General features: G+C 43.3%; 2 protein-coding genes across 3 annotated transcripts in view; one reads left to right on the top strand and one right to left on the bottom strand.

Moving 5' to 3' along the window:
• RecQ4 (RecQ4 helicase) overlaps positions 1 to 2254 on the top strand; it is a 51404-nt gene extending 49150 nt beyond the window's left edge. For both annotated transcript variants that reach the window (XM_077646912.1, XM_077646913.1), the window contains 2 exons: positions 1023 to 1164; positions 1937 to 2254. In XM_077646912.1, coding sequence (XP_077503038.1) covers positions 1023 to 1164; positions 1937 to 2167 — 373 coding nt within the window. In that variant the 3' untranslated portion in view covers positions 2168 to 2254. The remainder of the gene's footprint in view (positions 1 to 1022; positions 1165 to 1936) is intronic.
• Positions 2255 to 2376: 122 nt separating this feature from the next.
• On the bottom strand, positions 2377 to 4530 carry LOC144113682 (solute carrier family 25 member 44). Its single transcript, XM_077646914.1, has one exon. The coding sequence runs from the start codon at positions 4208 to 4210 to the stop codon at positions 3260 to 3262; it is 951 nt and encodes a 316-aa protein (XP_077503040.1). The 5' UTR covers positions 4211 to 4530; the 3' UTR covers positions 2377 to 3259.
• Between the last annotated feature and the right edge of the window lie 11487 nt (positions 4531 to 16017).

The raw sequence follows: 16017 nt of genomic DNA, 5'->3' as shown, positions 1-16017 counted from the left end.
GCTTAGCATATGGTGCACCCTTGCTGTACATACATAGAGCATAGTAGGAAGGAGCATTTTAAAATATTATCTGCTGTCAGTTACAGATCATTAAATGCATGCTCCTATCAGCTGGTCATTTATGGTAAAATGCTATTGGTGCTCAATGCTGTAATATTTCACTTGACACATATGAACAGAACTTTGCTCTTCCTTTTCTTGTCTTTCACTGAAAGTCAGCACAAGTAATTCATTCAACAACAGAATTTTTGTGCATGGAATAACAATAGAAATTTTGCTCATGTTGGCATTGGGCATATAATTTTTAACTTGTATAAGTGTGTTGACTTGTGGGTCATTTGAGTCTGAAACATCACACTAGAAAAAATTATTATGCATGGTCTGAATTTAACGCTGGTAGTATTCCAGAGTCTCTTTTGTTTATGTTACTTCATTTAAATATCGGACTTTAAAGGCCAACTCCAGAGGTTTTATGAACATTTTGAGTTGATAATCACATCACATTCCTTAGAGTCCCTTCAATCCGGTACAAAAAATTGTTTATTACAATATCAAGTAGAAGTATTTAAAAAAATAAAAAACCTGGAAAATCAAACCAAAACTGGGTTTCGACCAAATGATAACATCACGGCAGACCATCCTATCACGTCACGGATACTGCCACAAAACCTGCTGTGTGTGCGGCAACGAAGTAAGAACTTGGGTCATTATTTGTCTGAAATGACCAAAAAGCCAGCTCAAAATTTTGTTCTTCAGCAAACACAGAGCGAAAGTGCCCTTAGAGATCTCCCCGACTGAGACCACAAAATGCGAATTTAAAATTCACCTGCCCCGCTGCAAAGCTTGGCACAAAGGACAAAAACACTACAGGGAATGTACTGTGAAAGTTTCAGTAAAATCAGATGAGGCAGAAAAAACGCTGGGCGAAAAAAGCAAAGGGCGCAACAGAGAGATATATATACTACTTTATCTTCGTCAGCCTGTCTGCAGTGGCAATAAGATGGCCCTCTTTTGTCCAATAGTGTATCTTGCCAAGAATGCACAGAGTGTGCAAACGAGAATGCCAGCACAGATAGAAGCAATGCACTTAAGAAGCTTATTCAAGACTATTTTGAAGAAAAGCCAGACCTTCAACACAAAGATAATGAGGACACCACGCCAACTGTAAGTAGTGCCATTACCTCTACATTGGTCTTGCTGGATGTCTTCATATGCCACCATGAATGCACTTATATTGACTGGGTTTGGCTGTCATACGTGACAGCATACCACTTGAGTTTTGTTCATTACAGCGCCAAAAGGAAATAGACAAGGTTTGTGGCGCTTGCAGCCACAAGAATAATGGCAGCAAGAAGTTTCTGTAATGCTGCTGTTGTCGCTTTTTATTAGCAAATTTAAATTTGCACATATACAGTTTTAGGAAATTACCAGCTCATAACGACTAAACTCTGTAATAGTTGTAAAGCACACCTAGCAAGTAGTTTTCTAGCAAGACAAAACATAGCAGTTAAGCAGTGCTGAGCACTTTTGATGGATGTAGTATTAGATGTAGTTTAGTGCAGAAAAGCAGTTCTGCGGCACCACACTTCATGCTGAAGCCATGAAAGTGGTCAGGCATTGACACAAACCAGCCAAAGCGCCTAATCAGTTGAATCTAGTGTAGTTTGCAACTCTCGCACTAGTATGTTGTAATCATAAGTGAACTGAACGTACAGCTCAAGAAAACACATCAGATTTCTTTCTTTTCTTTGTGGGGGCACTGCATTTTGGTGTCACCATAGATAATGAGCACAGACTATGAGGTAACAAGCCAAATGTAACAAGTGCTGCACAATAGATTGCACTACTAGGGCCAAAGTATCACAATTCTGGTGCGTTAAAGGCCAGTACCTTCATTAAGCAAAGTATTAAGTGAAATCATCTTCTTTTTCAACAGGAGCAATGTCTGGGCAGCCTTCGGCAAGAAATTCGAAGCCTTGTGATGCAACACAGAGACCACTCATTCAATGGCCGGGCAGTGGCACGAATATTTCATGGCATAGAAAGCCCGTGCTTCCCAGCAAAAGTGTGGGGAAGAGTGCATCGGTTCTGGAGAAGCTTCTTAGATGTGGACTTCAACACAATACTCAACATTGCCAACAAGGAACTTCTCTCACTGCGCTCTTAGCATCAGACTTCCCCCTACTGATGTACCTTGATTTTATACTTTGAGCTCAGAGTTCCGTTCTTATAATAAAGTATTTTTAATAATGCATGGTTCCTGCACATCTGCTAATGGCCATGTAAAGTCTTGACAACTGCAACACTTTTAGACAAAATTGCAGAGACACTAATAAAAGCTGTATAGAATACTTGTCCATATCAGTTTACTACTGCTTATGTTAACCAACTACTTTATTCATTACATCAGCTATTAAGGATGAAAAACATCATACTGATACGGTAACACCATAATTGATCAATGCATTAACTGTACTAAAAGCTACAATGCAGATTTAACGCTGAGCATTTCTTTAAACATGAAACACACATATTAACATGTCAAAAGATTCAGACAAGTCTCGCTAACTTCGGGCTGCTTAGCAGAATTTACTGCATGAAAGAGTGACAAAAATCGGCTAGGGTGGGCTAATACCTCCATCATTATGTATGCTTTTGGAGGTGTTTGCTCCCAAGCAGATTTTGTCATGGCTGCAGTGCTGAAAGTGACTAGCACAAAACAAGGTGACAAGACCGCTTTTAATACATCTATATAAATGCTCATGAGGCCGTAGACTAGGAAGATACATAAATCCATGGATTTCCATAAATTTTTGTTTATTGCACATGGGTGTGGCACTGTGCTGAATTCAACTAAGTGGAAACTGCATGACAGTCTTCACAGATAAAATCTTGAATGTGCACAAAACAATTCTTTGCAAACAAAAGCCTTATATTCGCATAACATAAAAGATATAAACATACAATTCTAACTTATGCAGCGAGCTAGGATCAATATTAAACAAATATTGATGCAGTTAAGACGAAGCACCTAATGCTTTTTGCCAGCACTACACTGTGAGGCACAACGTGAGCAAATAAAGCACTCCACATTAGACTCCTTTCTTTTTCTCCTTCTATCATCTTTTATACAGGAAATAAATCTGGGCTACGGTGTTTAAGAGCTCAGGAATAGAATACTATCACGAGCAGGCAAATAAATCCCCGATACGGTGCCCTGGGGAAATGAACAAGATTTCTTCCTTCACGCTCGCGGAAACTACCACCGAATCTTGTCCTTGTACTCTTCATGTACGCTCCACCGCTTGAGTGTCTCGTAGCCCAGGGCCAGCAGGAACGAGCTGATCAAGCTCTGCATGACTCGCGCCGACAAACCGATCTGGAACATGCGCATGCGTTCCTCCGTCCAGAGCTGCCAAAAGGTCTGCATGACCGAGTTCATACGCTGCACCTGGATGCGGGCGCGCACCACGTCCATCGGGTTGGTGATGAAGCAGACAGTGACGCCGCTCATGGGGCCGGCCATGCACTGCACAAACATCTGAGGCGTCCAGCCAGGCAGGACGCGCCGGAGCCCATCAGAGTAAACCGGGTAGAACATCCACCACAGCGCGCTACCTGGCACGTAGGCCAGCAGCGACGCAAAGTAGCCCCGATAAAATCCGCTGAAGCCGTCTCTCCGGTACAACTCGCGCACGATGGCCGCGAAGATGAGGTGCTTCTTCTTCTGGTCGACGCTGATGTTGAGTGGGTTCATGACGACGCCGCCGCTTTTGCTCGACCGGCCCAAAACCATCATGTGCTGGGAAACAACGTCGAAAGGGGTGATGATTGTTTGACTCACAAGGGAGCTGCAACCACCACCAATGAGGCCTTTTAGCCGTCGATCATGAATGTCGGCGTGCCTAGACAACATGTCTCGTACTTTTTCGTACGTGAAGATGTAGCCGATGCCGGAGAACATTTGAATTGTGTTGATCCAAAAGCCCCTGTACAGACCTCCGAAGCCTTCGTAGCGCAGAATCTTTGAGCAAGCGTCAAATGTGCCGGTATACAGCTTTCCCGGTTTTTGGACTTGCAGTCGCGTTTTGATGACCGTCAAGGGGTACACTAGACAGCGCAAGGTGAACGAGTTGATCATGCTGAACATGAAGAATCGCGACTTGTCCATCATCTCCCATTCTATCGTGAGAATTTCGGGATCCTCCATGCTCGCAAACGTGCAGCAAATGTGCCGTTTCCCTTAAGTACAAATACGTGCAATAAATAATCGAGTGTTCACGTCGTCCGCTCTTCGACATTGCACTGCACGCGGTCCACGCTGCAGTTACCACAGAGACATACAAGGGTAGCTAGTTCAATACGTTGAGTGCGGAAAGCATGCATCTCTACAAAAGTGGCTGGTCTAGAAAAAAAACTGAGGCAACTTGCATTTTCCGCAACGTTTCATAGAATATGAAACCGCACCATTCCAAAACATCCGCAGTCTCCGCTGACCGTCGTACGATCGGACGCTTACCACACACGATACAGGCTGATACAGGTACTTGAGCGCTCGCAGCGCTTTCAGCGGTAAATACCAGCAAAACCAACGAAATTTAAAATTTTAGTACTCCAAATAAATAATATCTGTAAAAGAGAATACATAAAAAAATCCCTCTCTACAAAAATAAGCAGCAGTTCATTCAATGAGTTTTATGCGGCATTTGGTGAAGATGTCAGTTAAATATGCAAGTTTTTTGTTAATGATTGCTTTCAAACAAATCAATAATGCAAACAAAAATTTTAAGACGTTTCTAATAATTAGTTCCTTTTTGTGATTTAAACTCGAACGTAACAGTTAACTACTTTCAGTTTCTGTAATACAAACCGAAACTGAATATCTCCGAGCCCATGAGAACCCGGCCGCGGCAACCGCTTTTTGATGGAGGCGAAACGCAAATACGCCCGTGTGCTGTGCGATGTCATTTGCTCGAAATTATTCCGGAGCCCTCTACTACGACACCAATATCTTCCTTATTTCAATCCCACCTTCCTCCCTTCTCTTACAGTGTGGTCCGGGTGTCCACCGAGAAGTGAGACATTTACTGCACCATTTCCTTTCCTCAAAAGCCAATTTTCAATTCTCATTTTTTCAGCTGTGTGGGTTGTGCTTTAGGTTGCGCATATGAAGAAGCAGTCTGTCCACCGAGGCAAAAAAACAAACAAAACAATTGGAGCCAATTAGAATGGTGCACGTGTTCCAAATGGATCGTCCAAATGGACCAGTTGAGTTTCCAACTATAGTGAGCCCAGTTAAATGGTCTGTCCAACTGCGTCCAATGAATTCATGTGAACATATGCATATTCGATAAATAAGGCAGAACTTTACCCTCCTAAACTGTATTCATCACTGCGGCCGAAATTAAGTTAAATAACGGCACTTAATGCATGAGCAAGCACCTCTGGTCCTATAGATAAACGAGTCTCGTAAATTGGGTATATAAGTGGGAGCAGAACTGGGACGTACAGAGTGATCCAGACTTAGTGTGAACACGCGAGTGTGTGGACGCGCTCTCTGAAGCTACCATATGTTCGGCACGGCCCCACATCGAAGCAAATTGCCGCAGGAATATAAGGACCTGGAGGTGGTGCTGCACGTTGTCTGCCACTTTGCTTTGATGTACGGTTAGGGCGGACACACGGGCGCTCCAAATAGCGCGGCCATACACTCGCGTGTTCACCCTAAACGTGCATGACCCTGTACATATTGAGCTTATGCTAGTGTCTGACTGTATGTGTTTCATGTGTGTGACGTATAAGTGTCTGTTAGCCTTGCTTTCCAAAAGCATATGTAATTCTCATTGTTTCAATTCCCTGGTAAAAATGTTGTTGGCAGGTATAAGCACGATGATACAGTGCCTATTTACGGATCTCAGCTCAGGTTAAGTTACAGTGGATTATCCTCCTTTTGGGTCATGAAGTAGAAAGAAAAGGACGTAGTAACCACCTCACTCACTGCGGACACTTTAAACTCGCTGTGAGGATTGAAAGGGATGAAAAATTGCGCACAGCTGGAGCACCCTGCGCAAGCGCTCTGCTCGGCTTTGAAACCTGAAAATATGAGAGTCGACCGAAGATCGCGGGTTCGGTAATACGTGTACTACGCAGCGCTTTAAAGCTAGACTACCGCAGCCAAAAGGTTCTTTGACTGGTGCACACGCCATTTTTGAATGCATGCACCCTGAACGAGGGAAGCTGCCTGAAATTGTTTCGCTATGTGCTACTGACTCGTAATTTTTAAAATCTATGTTTATGTTTACATTCACGCGAGATATACTACATTATGTGGTGCATTTTGCACGCCTATATTTCTTCTCATTCTCTGGAACCTACGTGCGCCTGAGGGTAAACTGAAAAATAAATCTAATATACAGTATACGTATACCTAGCACTGATCTGGTGAACGCTAATTCGTTTGTAGAAGACTTCACCACCCAAGTAGTGAAGTGCTGTTAAGTTATCAGTATTTACTTTAGCGAGATTTACCTTACTTCAGTCACCTTATCTGTGCTAAACCACCTGGCGTTCGCCTCCACCGAAAGGCGTAAGCCGTGGCCGAGATTCGATCTCATGTGAGCTCGCACTCAGTAGCTGAACGCCATGACCAGAGCCACCGTGACGGCGGGTGCACGCGTCATTGACAACGTCCTTTCGACGGACGCGTTGAACCCAGGAAAACTAGCAGACGCATTGCGCAGCGTGAGTGAACAGGCCAGTCTGGGACATTCATGTGTTAAGAAATTGAAAATTGGTTATTGGGGAAAAGAAATGCTGCAGTATCTGTGTCACATCTTGGCGGACACCTAGCTGAACCGCCCAGATAGCACCGAAACGTAATATAATGTTAGATTTTTGTTTCAGTAAAATGTTACTGCAATATTTTTAATGTCTTTTTTTTTCTAACGTTTTTGTAACATGTTACAAAAAAACGCTAGAATAACCTTTCCCTAAAAATAATGTAAGATTTCAACAACGTAAATGTAACATAATGTAAAATTCTTGAAAATGGCTCAGCAACCCTCCACGAGCATGCTAGTTGATAAGCTCCACAGCAACACAACGCTTTGCAAACACCAACAACGAGGGCGGCACTTGAGCTCCACAATACAGTACAACATGCATCTCGCATTCACTCACCTCCGAACGGATAGCATATGGAGCCAAGCTTTATATAGCCGTCACTGAGGGGTGTCCCATAGGTGATAGTGGCGAATAGGTAATAAGGAAGGCCTTGTGATCAAATAATGGCGCCGTTCAAGCAGTCTATGGCAGGCGCCATCTAAGAGCTTCAGTTTCAAAGTTCTAGCTGTTATTAGTTGAAAAACATATTTACTGTAAGAACATTCGGAAACGTTCTGGGACCCTGTGCTTGATATTTGTAATGTTGTTTTATATTATTCAAACATTACAGTAACGTTCACAATGCTATATTAAAACAATATTTGGAAAGTTGAACCACTGTTTATTATACGACGTATAACACGTTTATTTAGCATTATAAAACTGTTAAAAGTGAGCATTATAATAATTTTTACATATAATAATAATAATAATAATAATAATAATAATAATAATAATAATAATAATAATAATAATAATAATAATAATAATAATAATAATAATAATAATAATAATAATAATAATAATAATAATAATTTATTTTGCCACCGTCAATAGCAATACAGGCGAGGCAGGCCGGTCTAAGCCTTTAGATGGCTTGCAGGACCGTGCCTAAAAAAAACATAGTGACTGAAAAGCAAGAATCTTGCGTATGTAACAAAAACAAAATAACAACAAAAATGAAAAAGAGAATACTAAAATTTAGTAAGTCCATTAAAAAAACTGAAAAGAGCATAAAGGCGCAAAATCTAACAAGGCGAAACAGATTGCACTAATCCTTAAACTAACTTTACCATTAATTCTTCAATAATTCTATCAACTTGCCTCTAGAACTATAACCTGAAAAATTTCATCCGGCAGTTTGTTACGAGTAGTTGGAACGTAAGCGCAACGCCTTGCCGGACCATACCTCGTGTTTGAACGAGGAACAATGTAACGGTTATGTTTTCTAAGTTGTCTCGTCGGGGTAGTTTCCTGTTTAAATTCACGGAGCCAATAATGCTTAAGGGCAACAGTATCAGTAACAACGATTTGAAGTTTGGGAGCCCTAGTAAACGGAAGATATTTTCAGCTGACAAAAGGGGTGTGTTATAAGCAACGTTTTTAAGAATATTCTTTAAAATGCTGTCGGATCCAATGATCCGAGCAAAAGGCAAAGATAGTAATACCATATCTTAACACATGGCACGCCAAAGCATGTACAATCATTTTTTTTTTACAGATAAAGGCCCAAAACATTTGATATTAAACAACAACCATGCCACTGACATCAATTTAGAACACACATTAGATAAGTGGTGATGCCAGGTTTAGCTACTGTCGAAAGATACTCCTAGATACTTAACACATTCAACATATTCAATAGGTGAACAGTTACAAGAAACGCAGTTTGAAATGTGTAAGAATATAGGAATGTTAATAACAGTTGTCTTTAGTGGAGAACGAAAACAGACGAGGTGTGTTTTTTGGGCGTTCACAGCAATTCCAATGTCAGCAAACCAGCGCATTGCATTGTAAACGTCATTTTGCAACAAACCAGAGGCCATTTTGTAGGAGAGATGCTTTGGCATTAACACTGTGTCATCAGCATATTGGTACACCAAGCATTTGGAAATGGCCAAAGGGAAGTCATTGACAAAAATATTAAATAACAATGGAGATAAAATTGACCCCTCAGGTACACCCGCATTCAGCGGCAACTTAGGACTGAAAACGCCCTTATCATCTCATCAGTAGCGACCAATTTATAACGATTGCTGAGGTAGTTTTCGAACTTGTAGTAAAAAGGCCCACGGAATACTGACAAATACAGCATGCTTAACAAGATTTAATGGTTCAGGGAGTCAAATGCTTTCGCTACTTCTAAGAAGAGAGCGCACGTGAAAAGATTCTGATCAAACGCTGAAAAGCAGTTCACCCGAAAATTCCTCAAGACGGGCAATAGTACCACGCCCAGAGACAAAGCCAAAGTGGCGATCATTCAGGACAGAAAATTTGTTAAAAGAAGACATAGTGCAGAAAAGAAATGTTTTTAAGACCTGGGCAATTACAGGTGAAACTTTATTAAAGAAGAGGTCTTAGGCGCGGTTTGGGGTGACGTTCCCCTCCCCGCGGTGAGCTCCTCTTCTAGGCCGGACGCCAGGTGGCCGAACGACAGCGACCTCTTCGGCCCGCTCCGTGACTCGGTGTTGAACCTCCGGGTCCGAGCTGAGCAGCGCGGCCTCCCACTGCGATTGGGTAGAGAGCTGCAGACTGTTCGAAGGCTTGTCTTGATTACATGAGTATAGGATGTGCGGTGTGTCTGCCTTATGGCGTCCACAGAGAGAACATACGGGGCTAAACTGCTCTGGGAACCATATAGAGTACATGTACGGATTAAAGACAGTGCCCGTTTGGAGCTGCTGCCAGCTGACTTGTTGTGTTTTACTTAGAGATCTATGTAGTTCTGGGAAGATGTCTTACTTTCTTGAAGTGGGTAGTAATTTATTTGTATTTCGTCACTCGCTCCTTGGCCGACCTGAGCTCGGTGTAGCACACCTCCCGGTTAACTACGAATCCTCGGGCAAATTGGTGCGCCGCCTCATTTCCAGGATGGCCCGAATAGGCGGGGACCCAGATCAATGTGATCTGGCGGGTATTGGAGTTTTTTATAATATTTTGATGGCTGCGGAGTGGGCCCTTCCTTTGCCAAAATTTCGAATTGCGGTTTTAGAGTCGCTGATTATGTATTTGGCAGTGGTGCAGGTAATGGCTAAAGCTATGGCTGCTTCTTCGGCCTCCTCCGGAAATTTTGTTTCATCGATTGTCACCGATGCGAGGGGAGAACCTCAATGATCGACAACTGCCAGGGAAAAGGCGTCTCTGTCCGCATGTTCTGCCACGTCCACATGCGCCGTGTCTTTCTGAACTGAAAATATTTCGGGAAGTTTTTGTGCCCTAGCATGTCTTCTGTCCGTATCGTAGCGTGGATGCATGTTTTTGGGCAGAGGATGGACCATTAAGTGTTCATGCACGTGTCTTGGAATTGGCAAGGCGCGTGCACGGAATCCTTCATATTGTATTCCTGCCTTCTTTAGGATGAAACGGCCCGTTTCAGTGCCTGATAGTCTTTCGTACTGTGCGGCGAGGTGTGATTCCATCATTTCCGCTAAGGTGTTATGAATTCCTAACTGTAGTAGTTTTTCATTTGGGGTATGACGAGGGAGGTTGAGCGCAATTTTGTAGGATTGTCGAATTAGAGAATCCAGGTCGTCCCTTTATCTGACTGTGAGGGTGACGTATGGTGTATGTAGAGTAGATGACTCTGCTAAGAACGAAGGCTTGGGTTAGTTTTCTGGTCTCGGCTTCTTTAACTTCTCCTCGCCTATTCGCGATGCGCCTGATGAGGAGGGAGATTTGGTTGACGGTGTTTCTCAGTTTCTTAATTAGCGTGTCGTTTTTTTTTTTTTGGTTTGACTGTATCAGCATTCCCAAGATTCTTAGTGTTCCCACTTCTGGGATGGCTATTCCTTCCGCGTAGATTTTGATCTCAGGCGCTTTATTCTTTCTTTGGCACTTTGGGTGTAGGATGAGGACTTCACATTTTTGGGAGGAACACGCAAGTCCCGCGGCTTGTGCCTCCTCTACTACTACATCTGCCGCTTGTTGTAGTGTATCTTGTATCGTGCCGATACTCCCCTTGGTGGTCCAAAGGGTGATATCGTTCACGTACAAAGAGTGTTCTAGGTCTGGGATTTTGGCGAGTTCGTGTGTCATTTTGATGAGGGTTATATTGAATAAGAAGGGAGAGAGGACCGATCCTTGCGGTGTACCTCTGTCTCCTAAACTGAAGGTATCGGATTTGATTGTGTCAATTTGAATTTTAGCCGTTCTATAGGAGAGAAAGTCCTTGATGTAGTTAAATGTTCTTTCGCCTACATTCAACGGTGAAAGAGAATCTAGTATTGTTTTATGTTTGACGTTATCAAATGCTTTGGCTAAACTTAGAGCTAGGATTGCCCTTGTGCTCCTTTCTTGCTCCTGAGATAGTACTTCGTTTGCTAGTCTGAGCATCGTATCCTGTGCTGATAAATATCGTCTAAAGCCGACCATAGCACTTGGTTATAAATTATCTTTGTGCATGTGGGACTGCAGTCTGTCTAGTATGACGTGCTCTATCAGTTTTCCTATGCAAGAAGTAAGTGAAATAGGTCTGAGGTTTTCGAGCGCGAGTTTTCTGCCCGGTTTTGGGATGAATTTAACGATGGCATGTTTCCAAGACGCTGGGAGTTTTCCTTCCCTCCAACACTCGTTTTCAAAGTCCGTGAGGGCTGTGATAGAAGCGTCGTCTAGGTTTCTGGGTGTCTTATTGTTAACGCCGTCCGCTTCCGGAGCTGATGTCGTGCGTATCTTAAGGAGGGCTGCTTTTATTTCTGCCATTGTTATGTCAGCGTCTAGGATGGGGTTAGGTTGTCCTTTATAATCGGGTAGAGACTTCGTCTCTCGGGTTGTGCAGAAGTATTTCTGCTGTAGCGTGTTTATAATATCTTGATCCGTGCCTGGGTCTATGCTTAAAATTTTGGTGATTTCCTTTTGAGTCGTAGCTCTGTTCGATTCCGGATCAAGGAGATGCCACAGAAGATTCCACGTCTCTCTCGTGCCAAGATTGTCATTTACATTTTCGCAGATATGGCTCCACTGTTGTCTCGCGAGTTCTGCGGAGTGGTGTTTAATTTCTTCCGCGAGTGTGACTATCCTGTTTCTAAGCTTTTTTGTTGTATTTTTGCTTAAGCCATCTTTTTCTAGGTTTTGCCTTGCCTCCCACATGTGTGTAAGTATTTATTTGCCTTGCCTCCCACATGTGTGTAAGTATCGTATTTACGCCTAGGTCATGTACTAGTTCTTTGGTGGCCTTTCCCACATCCGATAGGAGGGTTTGTGTCCCCTGTTCTAGTGTCTGTGATCGGTTCCTGATTTTGGTTGCGGATCGTCCTAAGTTTGTCCAGTCGGTTATTGTTTTTTCTGGGTTGGGGTTTGAGATTGCCAATGACGATTTTAGACGTTATGATATAATGATCACTTCCCAGATTTTGCCTGGCGTTGCTCCAGCTTAAGTCTGGGAGATTTTTGCCTATCGTGTGGTCCGGGTACGTGTCCCTTCTCACTCTGTGTGCTCGCTGTTGCATTTCTGCAACATACATTTGAAACGCGCGCCGTCCTGCCCTGCCATTTCTGCTTCTTCAGCGGAATTAACGCAAACTTAGTGGAAGCAGTGGCGTCGCTAGGGTCAACTGCACGCGGTGCGGAGGCGCTGCGCGACACTCCTCCCGCCGCTTTTCAAGCTCCATTTCCTTTATCCTCATGGCTGGCTTTGAAGCCGAGTTCATTCTGCGTCCAATGACTTGGTGCAAGTGAAGGCAATTTTTTTTCTATTTAACACCTAGACGTAGTGAACGTGCACCCCGAATGATAATTCAGCAAAAAATCACATCAAAAGCGCATTTTTTTCGAAACAGGCAGAAAATCAAGCCGCGCGCCGTATTATTGCTTTTTTCTTCAAAAAAAAACACTTGCAATTTCCGATTAAATAAACAGAGCAAGAGGTTTCGGACAGGTGAATGTCCAGAATGAGACCATAAGAATAAGAATAAAGGGGCCGCGCGATATGTATCATTAAGCGTGTAGAGTAACTTGTAGCCATATGAGCACGAATATAGCTAAAAAGACGTCGTGAAGTGGCAAATGCCACAAGGACTATAACGGAGTGGCAGTGCGGGACGTGAGAACATGCAGAAGCACCTACATGTGTTCTGACTGCTACTTGGGTTCGTGTTTGTTTCGCTGGCTTCACCAACTCAGCGTAAGAAATAATTGGAGTTTTTAACATGCACAAAATGACTCCACTTATAACCATAGAAATGACAGAGTAAACGGATGCCGAACACAAACATTGTCAGACCATGCACATTATAACGCGCGCAGGAATATGCATAGGAATCACGAGTGAGAAAAGAGACAAATCTACAACCTAAGGACAATTCGAACACGCAGGAAAGAACTAAAGTCAAGAAACAGGCCATGAATCAAGACGTTTAATGGACATACCAGAAAACAGGAAACTTGCAAAAGTCACAAGGAATAAACAATTAAGCCTGCCGCATATGCGAAACAGGCTAGCATATATAACTCGATGCATCCGTTAAACGATCAAGAACCGACCGATATACAATAAATGCGAACAGTTAGAAGCCTCTTTTCTTCACGTAACTGATAAAAAAAATCACGGTTATTTTAAAAGCGGAATTCACGCAAAGAGTGCAAAGAAAAAATTAAAACTCAAATCAAAATGTTCCTTTTCTGGCCTTGCTGCTGATCACTTGATCAAAATCGGGGCTGTTTGCCAGTTCACTTTTAATCGATAATAATGCAAGATCTGAAAACCTAAACTAACCCACTGTTGATCCGAAGTAGTTTTTGATTAGTTTCAGAGAAAAAAAACTCTCACACGATGCCACAGACACACATATCGTGAGAAATACCTGCAGTCCTAATGAAAGGGTGGAAAGGAAGTCTACAAAATCCCACTCCGTAATGAATGTTAGGATGTTCAATGCTGCCCAACTGTTGGCGTCTTCGAGGCCAATGATGGCTGCTTTGAGGTGTCTCCTCACTGTAGGAATCTCGATAAAAAAGTGCGCTGTCAGACAGCTCATCGTAGAAGGATGTTAGTTTCGGAGTAGAAACTTTGAGCTCCTACACAGTTGAATAAAAAAGGCTTTTCGCTTCAAAAGGTTCAAAGTTGCCAGTTCTAGAATCGCTTTTGATCTTATGCAGAGAGCGGCCTAAAATCTATAAGTGCAATCCAGCATCGCCCCCTTATTTTCCTTTCTTCCTGCAATGAAAGTCCCGAATCTCTTGCTTGTTCACCTGCCATCCTCCTATTTAACCTGGGGCGTCTCTCAACTGGAATCCAGAGTTCATTTGATTTGATAAATGACTGCTCGCTAGCATCGTGCACTAGGGGACCGTGTTCATCGTTGAGGAAAAGCTTTAAGGCCTCCAACTTTGCCGCTACTTGGTTAAGGGATAGTCCTTTTGTCTACAAATGCAGTTGCGCAGCACTGACTTCGTCAAGTACTGCACACCACAGGTGCAAGTAACATGGAAAAGTAAAGTCGCAAACAGCAACTGCAATGCATGCACCCCTTGTGTCCATATTTTCCTGTCGCTCACATAGGGCTTCCATGGCTGCTACTAATTTCGTCACATTGTTCCTTCACTGTCTTTGCTGCAGCGTAATGGGCGCTCCAGCGTGTTTTTGACAGCCTTTGTAGAGCCACTCCGGTTTGGCTGATCAACAAGTCCCATCGGTGAGTTGACGCCGCGAAGAAAAAGAGTGCCCCAATAGATAAAAAAAAATCATGCAAGATGAATTCCGAGCAACGAAATAGTGACCGCACAGGCTAAGAGAATGGTCTACGCAGCCATCGAAGATAGCTTTTTTTTTGTTTCTCTCCTTATTAGTGTCTGGTGTACGCCCCCTTGGGTACCAGCCATATTGGCAGCGTTGTAGTAGCCCTGTGAACGGCACATTGTTATGTCTAGCCCGTCACGTTCTTTTTTGCGCAGTTATTCATTGTTCTTATAATGACGTTCTAGACATTGTTGTATTGCCGAAACTAGATCAGAAGCTTTTTCCCCTTTAGTGGAATAAATCTCAAGAACACCTCTTTCACCGACATCTTCCTGTTTTCTATATTGGCGTACTTGGTCACTTCCCCCATTTGGTAGCAATATGTCTGGCGTGCTGTCAGACATGATCCCGTAGCGGTATTGCGCGGATTTCATCTCCAAAACACGGTTATCTTTCACATGTCTTGCGAGCACGCCAATGAATTCGTTTCGTGTTACTGGGAAAAGATAAGAGACGACCGCGCCTTTTATTTTGCCTTTGGGCTCTTTTATTCCTAATACCCGTTATTTAAGCACTGGATCATATTTAGAAAGCATTTCAAACATTTACAAGAAGTTTCCTTTGCTCCTCGCATCTTCCTTGTGCCCGCGGAATGCCAGATGCTGTTTTGAAAGAAACAGTGCAATATTATGCAGTCGAAGTAAGATATCCCTCCACTTCCTTTGTTCAGTTTCCATAAAATGGGTGCTTTCAGCGTCAATGGTTTTCTGCAGCCTCAACCTGTAAACTTTTCCTCCGTTCCAGCCAACGCAGGTGCTCCCCAGAACTTTCATGATCTTCAACTTTTGGGCTTGCTTTCAACACGTCTGAAACCCATTCAGAAATTTACACGTCGTTTCTGCAGCATGACTGGCGAACAGGCGGCAGAAAAAATAGTACAACTTCTCGCTGACAGATTAGTATACCATTCACGATCGCAAGTTCCTGCGGCCGGTATAGGCATTGCTTTGTAAAACCAGTCCTTAGAAAGTTGGCACAACCCCCCTTTGGCTTTCGTCCCTTGTATCGACAGTGAGCCAAGAGGCGCCCCTCTTTGTTTTGAAAAGAATCGCTCCCCGTTTTCGTGCTTTCAATTCGACAACCATCTGCCAGTGGTATCTGCCAGAAAGAGACATCACGAAACATTTCGGAACTTTCTCCCTGAACGTCACTCATGCGATGCGTGGCGTCATCACTCGATTCACTCTCAGCCGTCTCCTCAGCTACCGCCTTTCTTTGCAGGTGTTCCATATCTTCCGATTGCACGGTGCTATCAGACATCTTCAGCTGGAGAGCGTCGAGTAGAGTCTTTCGATAAGCCCGTTAGTTGTATCACTCGCACCCTTTTTCAGCTTGTTTTTCGATTTCGTGCATTTTGCTTCTCCCGCTGCTGAGCCCCGCTTGGCCTCTTTGGTTTGCGCACT

The sequence above is a fragment of the Amblyomma americanum genome, chromosome 1 (assembly GCF_052857255.1).
Source record: "Amblyomma americanum isolate KBUSLIRL-KWMA chromosome 1, ASM5285725v1, whole genome shotgun sequence".
In the NCBI taxonomy this organism is placed as follows: Eukaryota; Metazoa; Arthropoda; class Arachnida; order Ixodida; family Ixodidae; genus Amblyomma; species Amblyomma americanum.
Note: the sequence above shows the minus strand (reverse complement) of the source record. Positions and strands in the feature narration are given on the sequence as shown.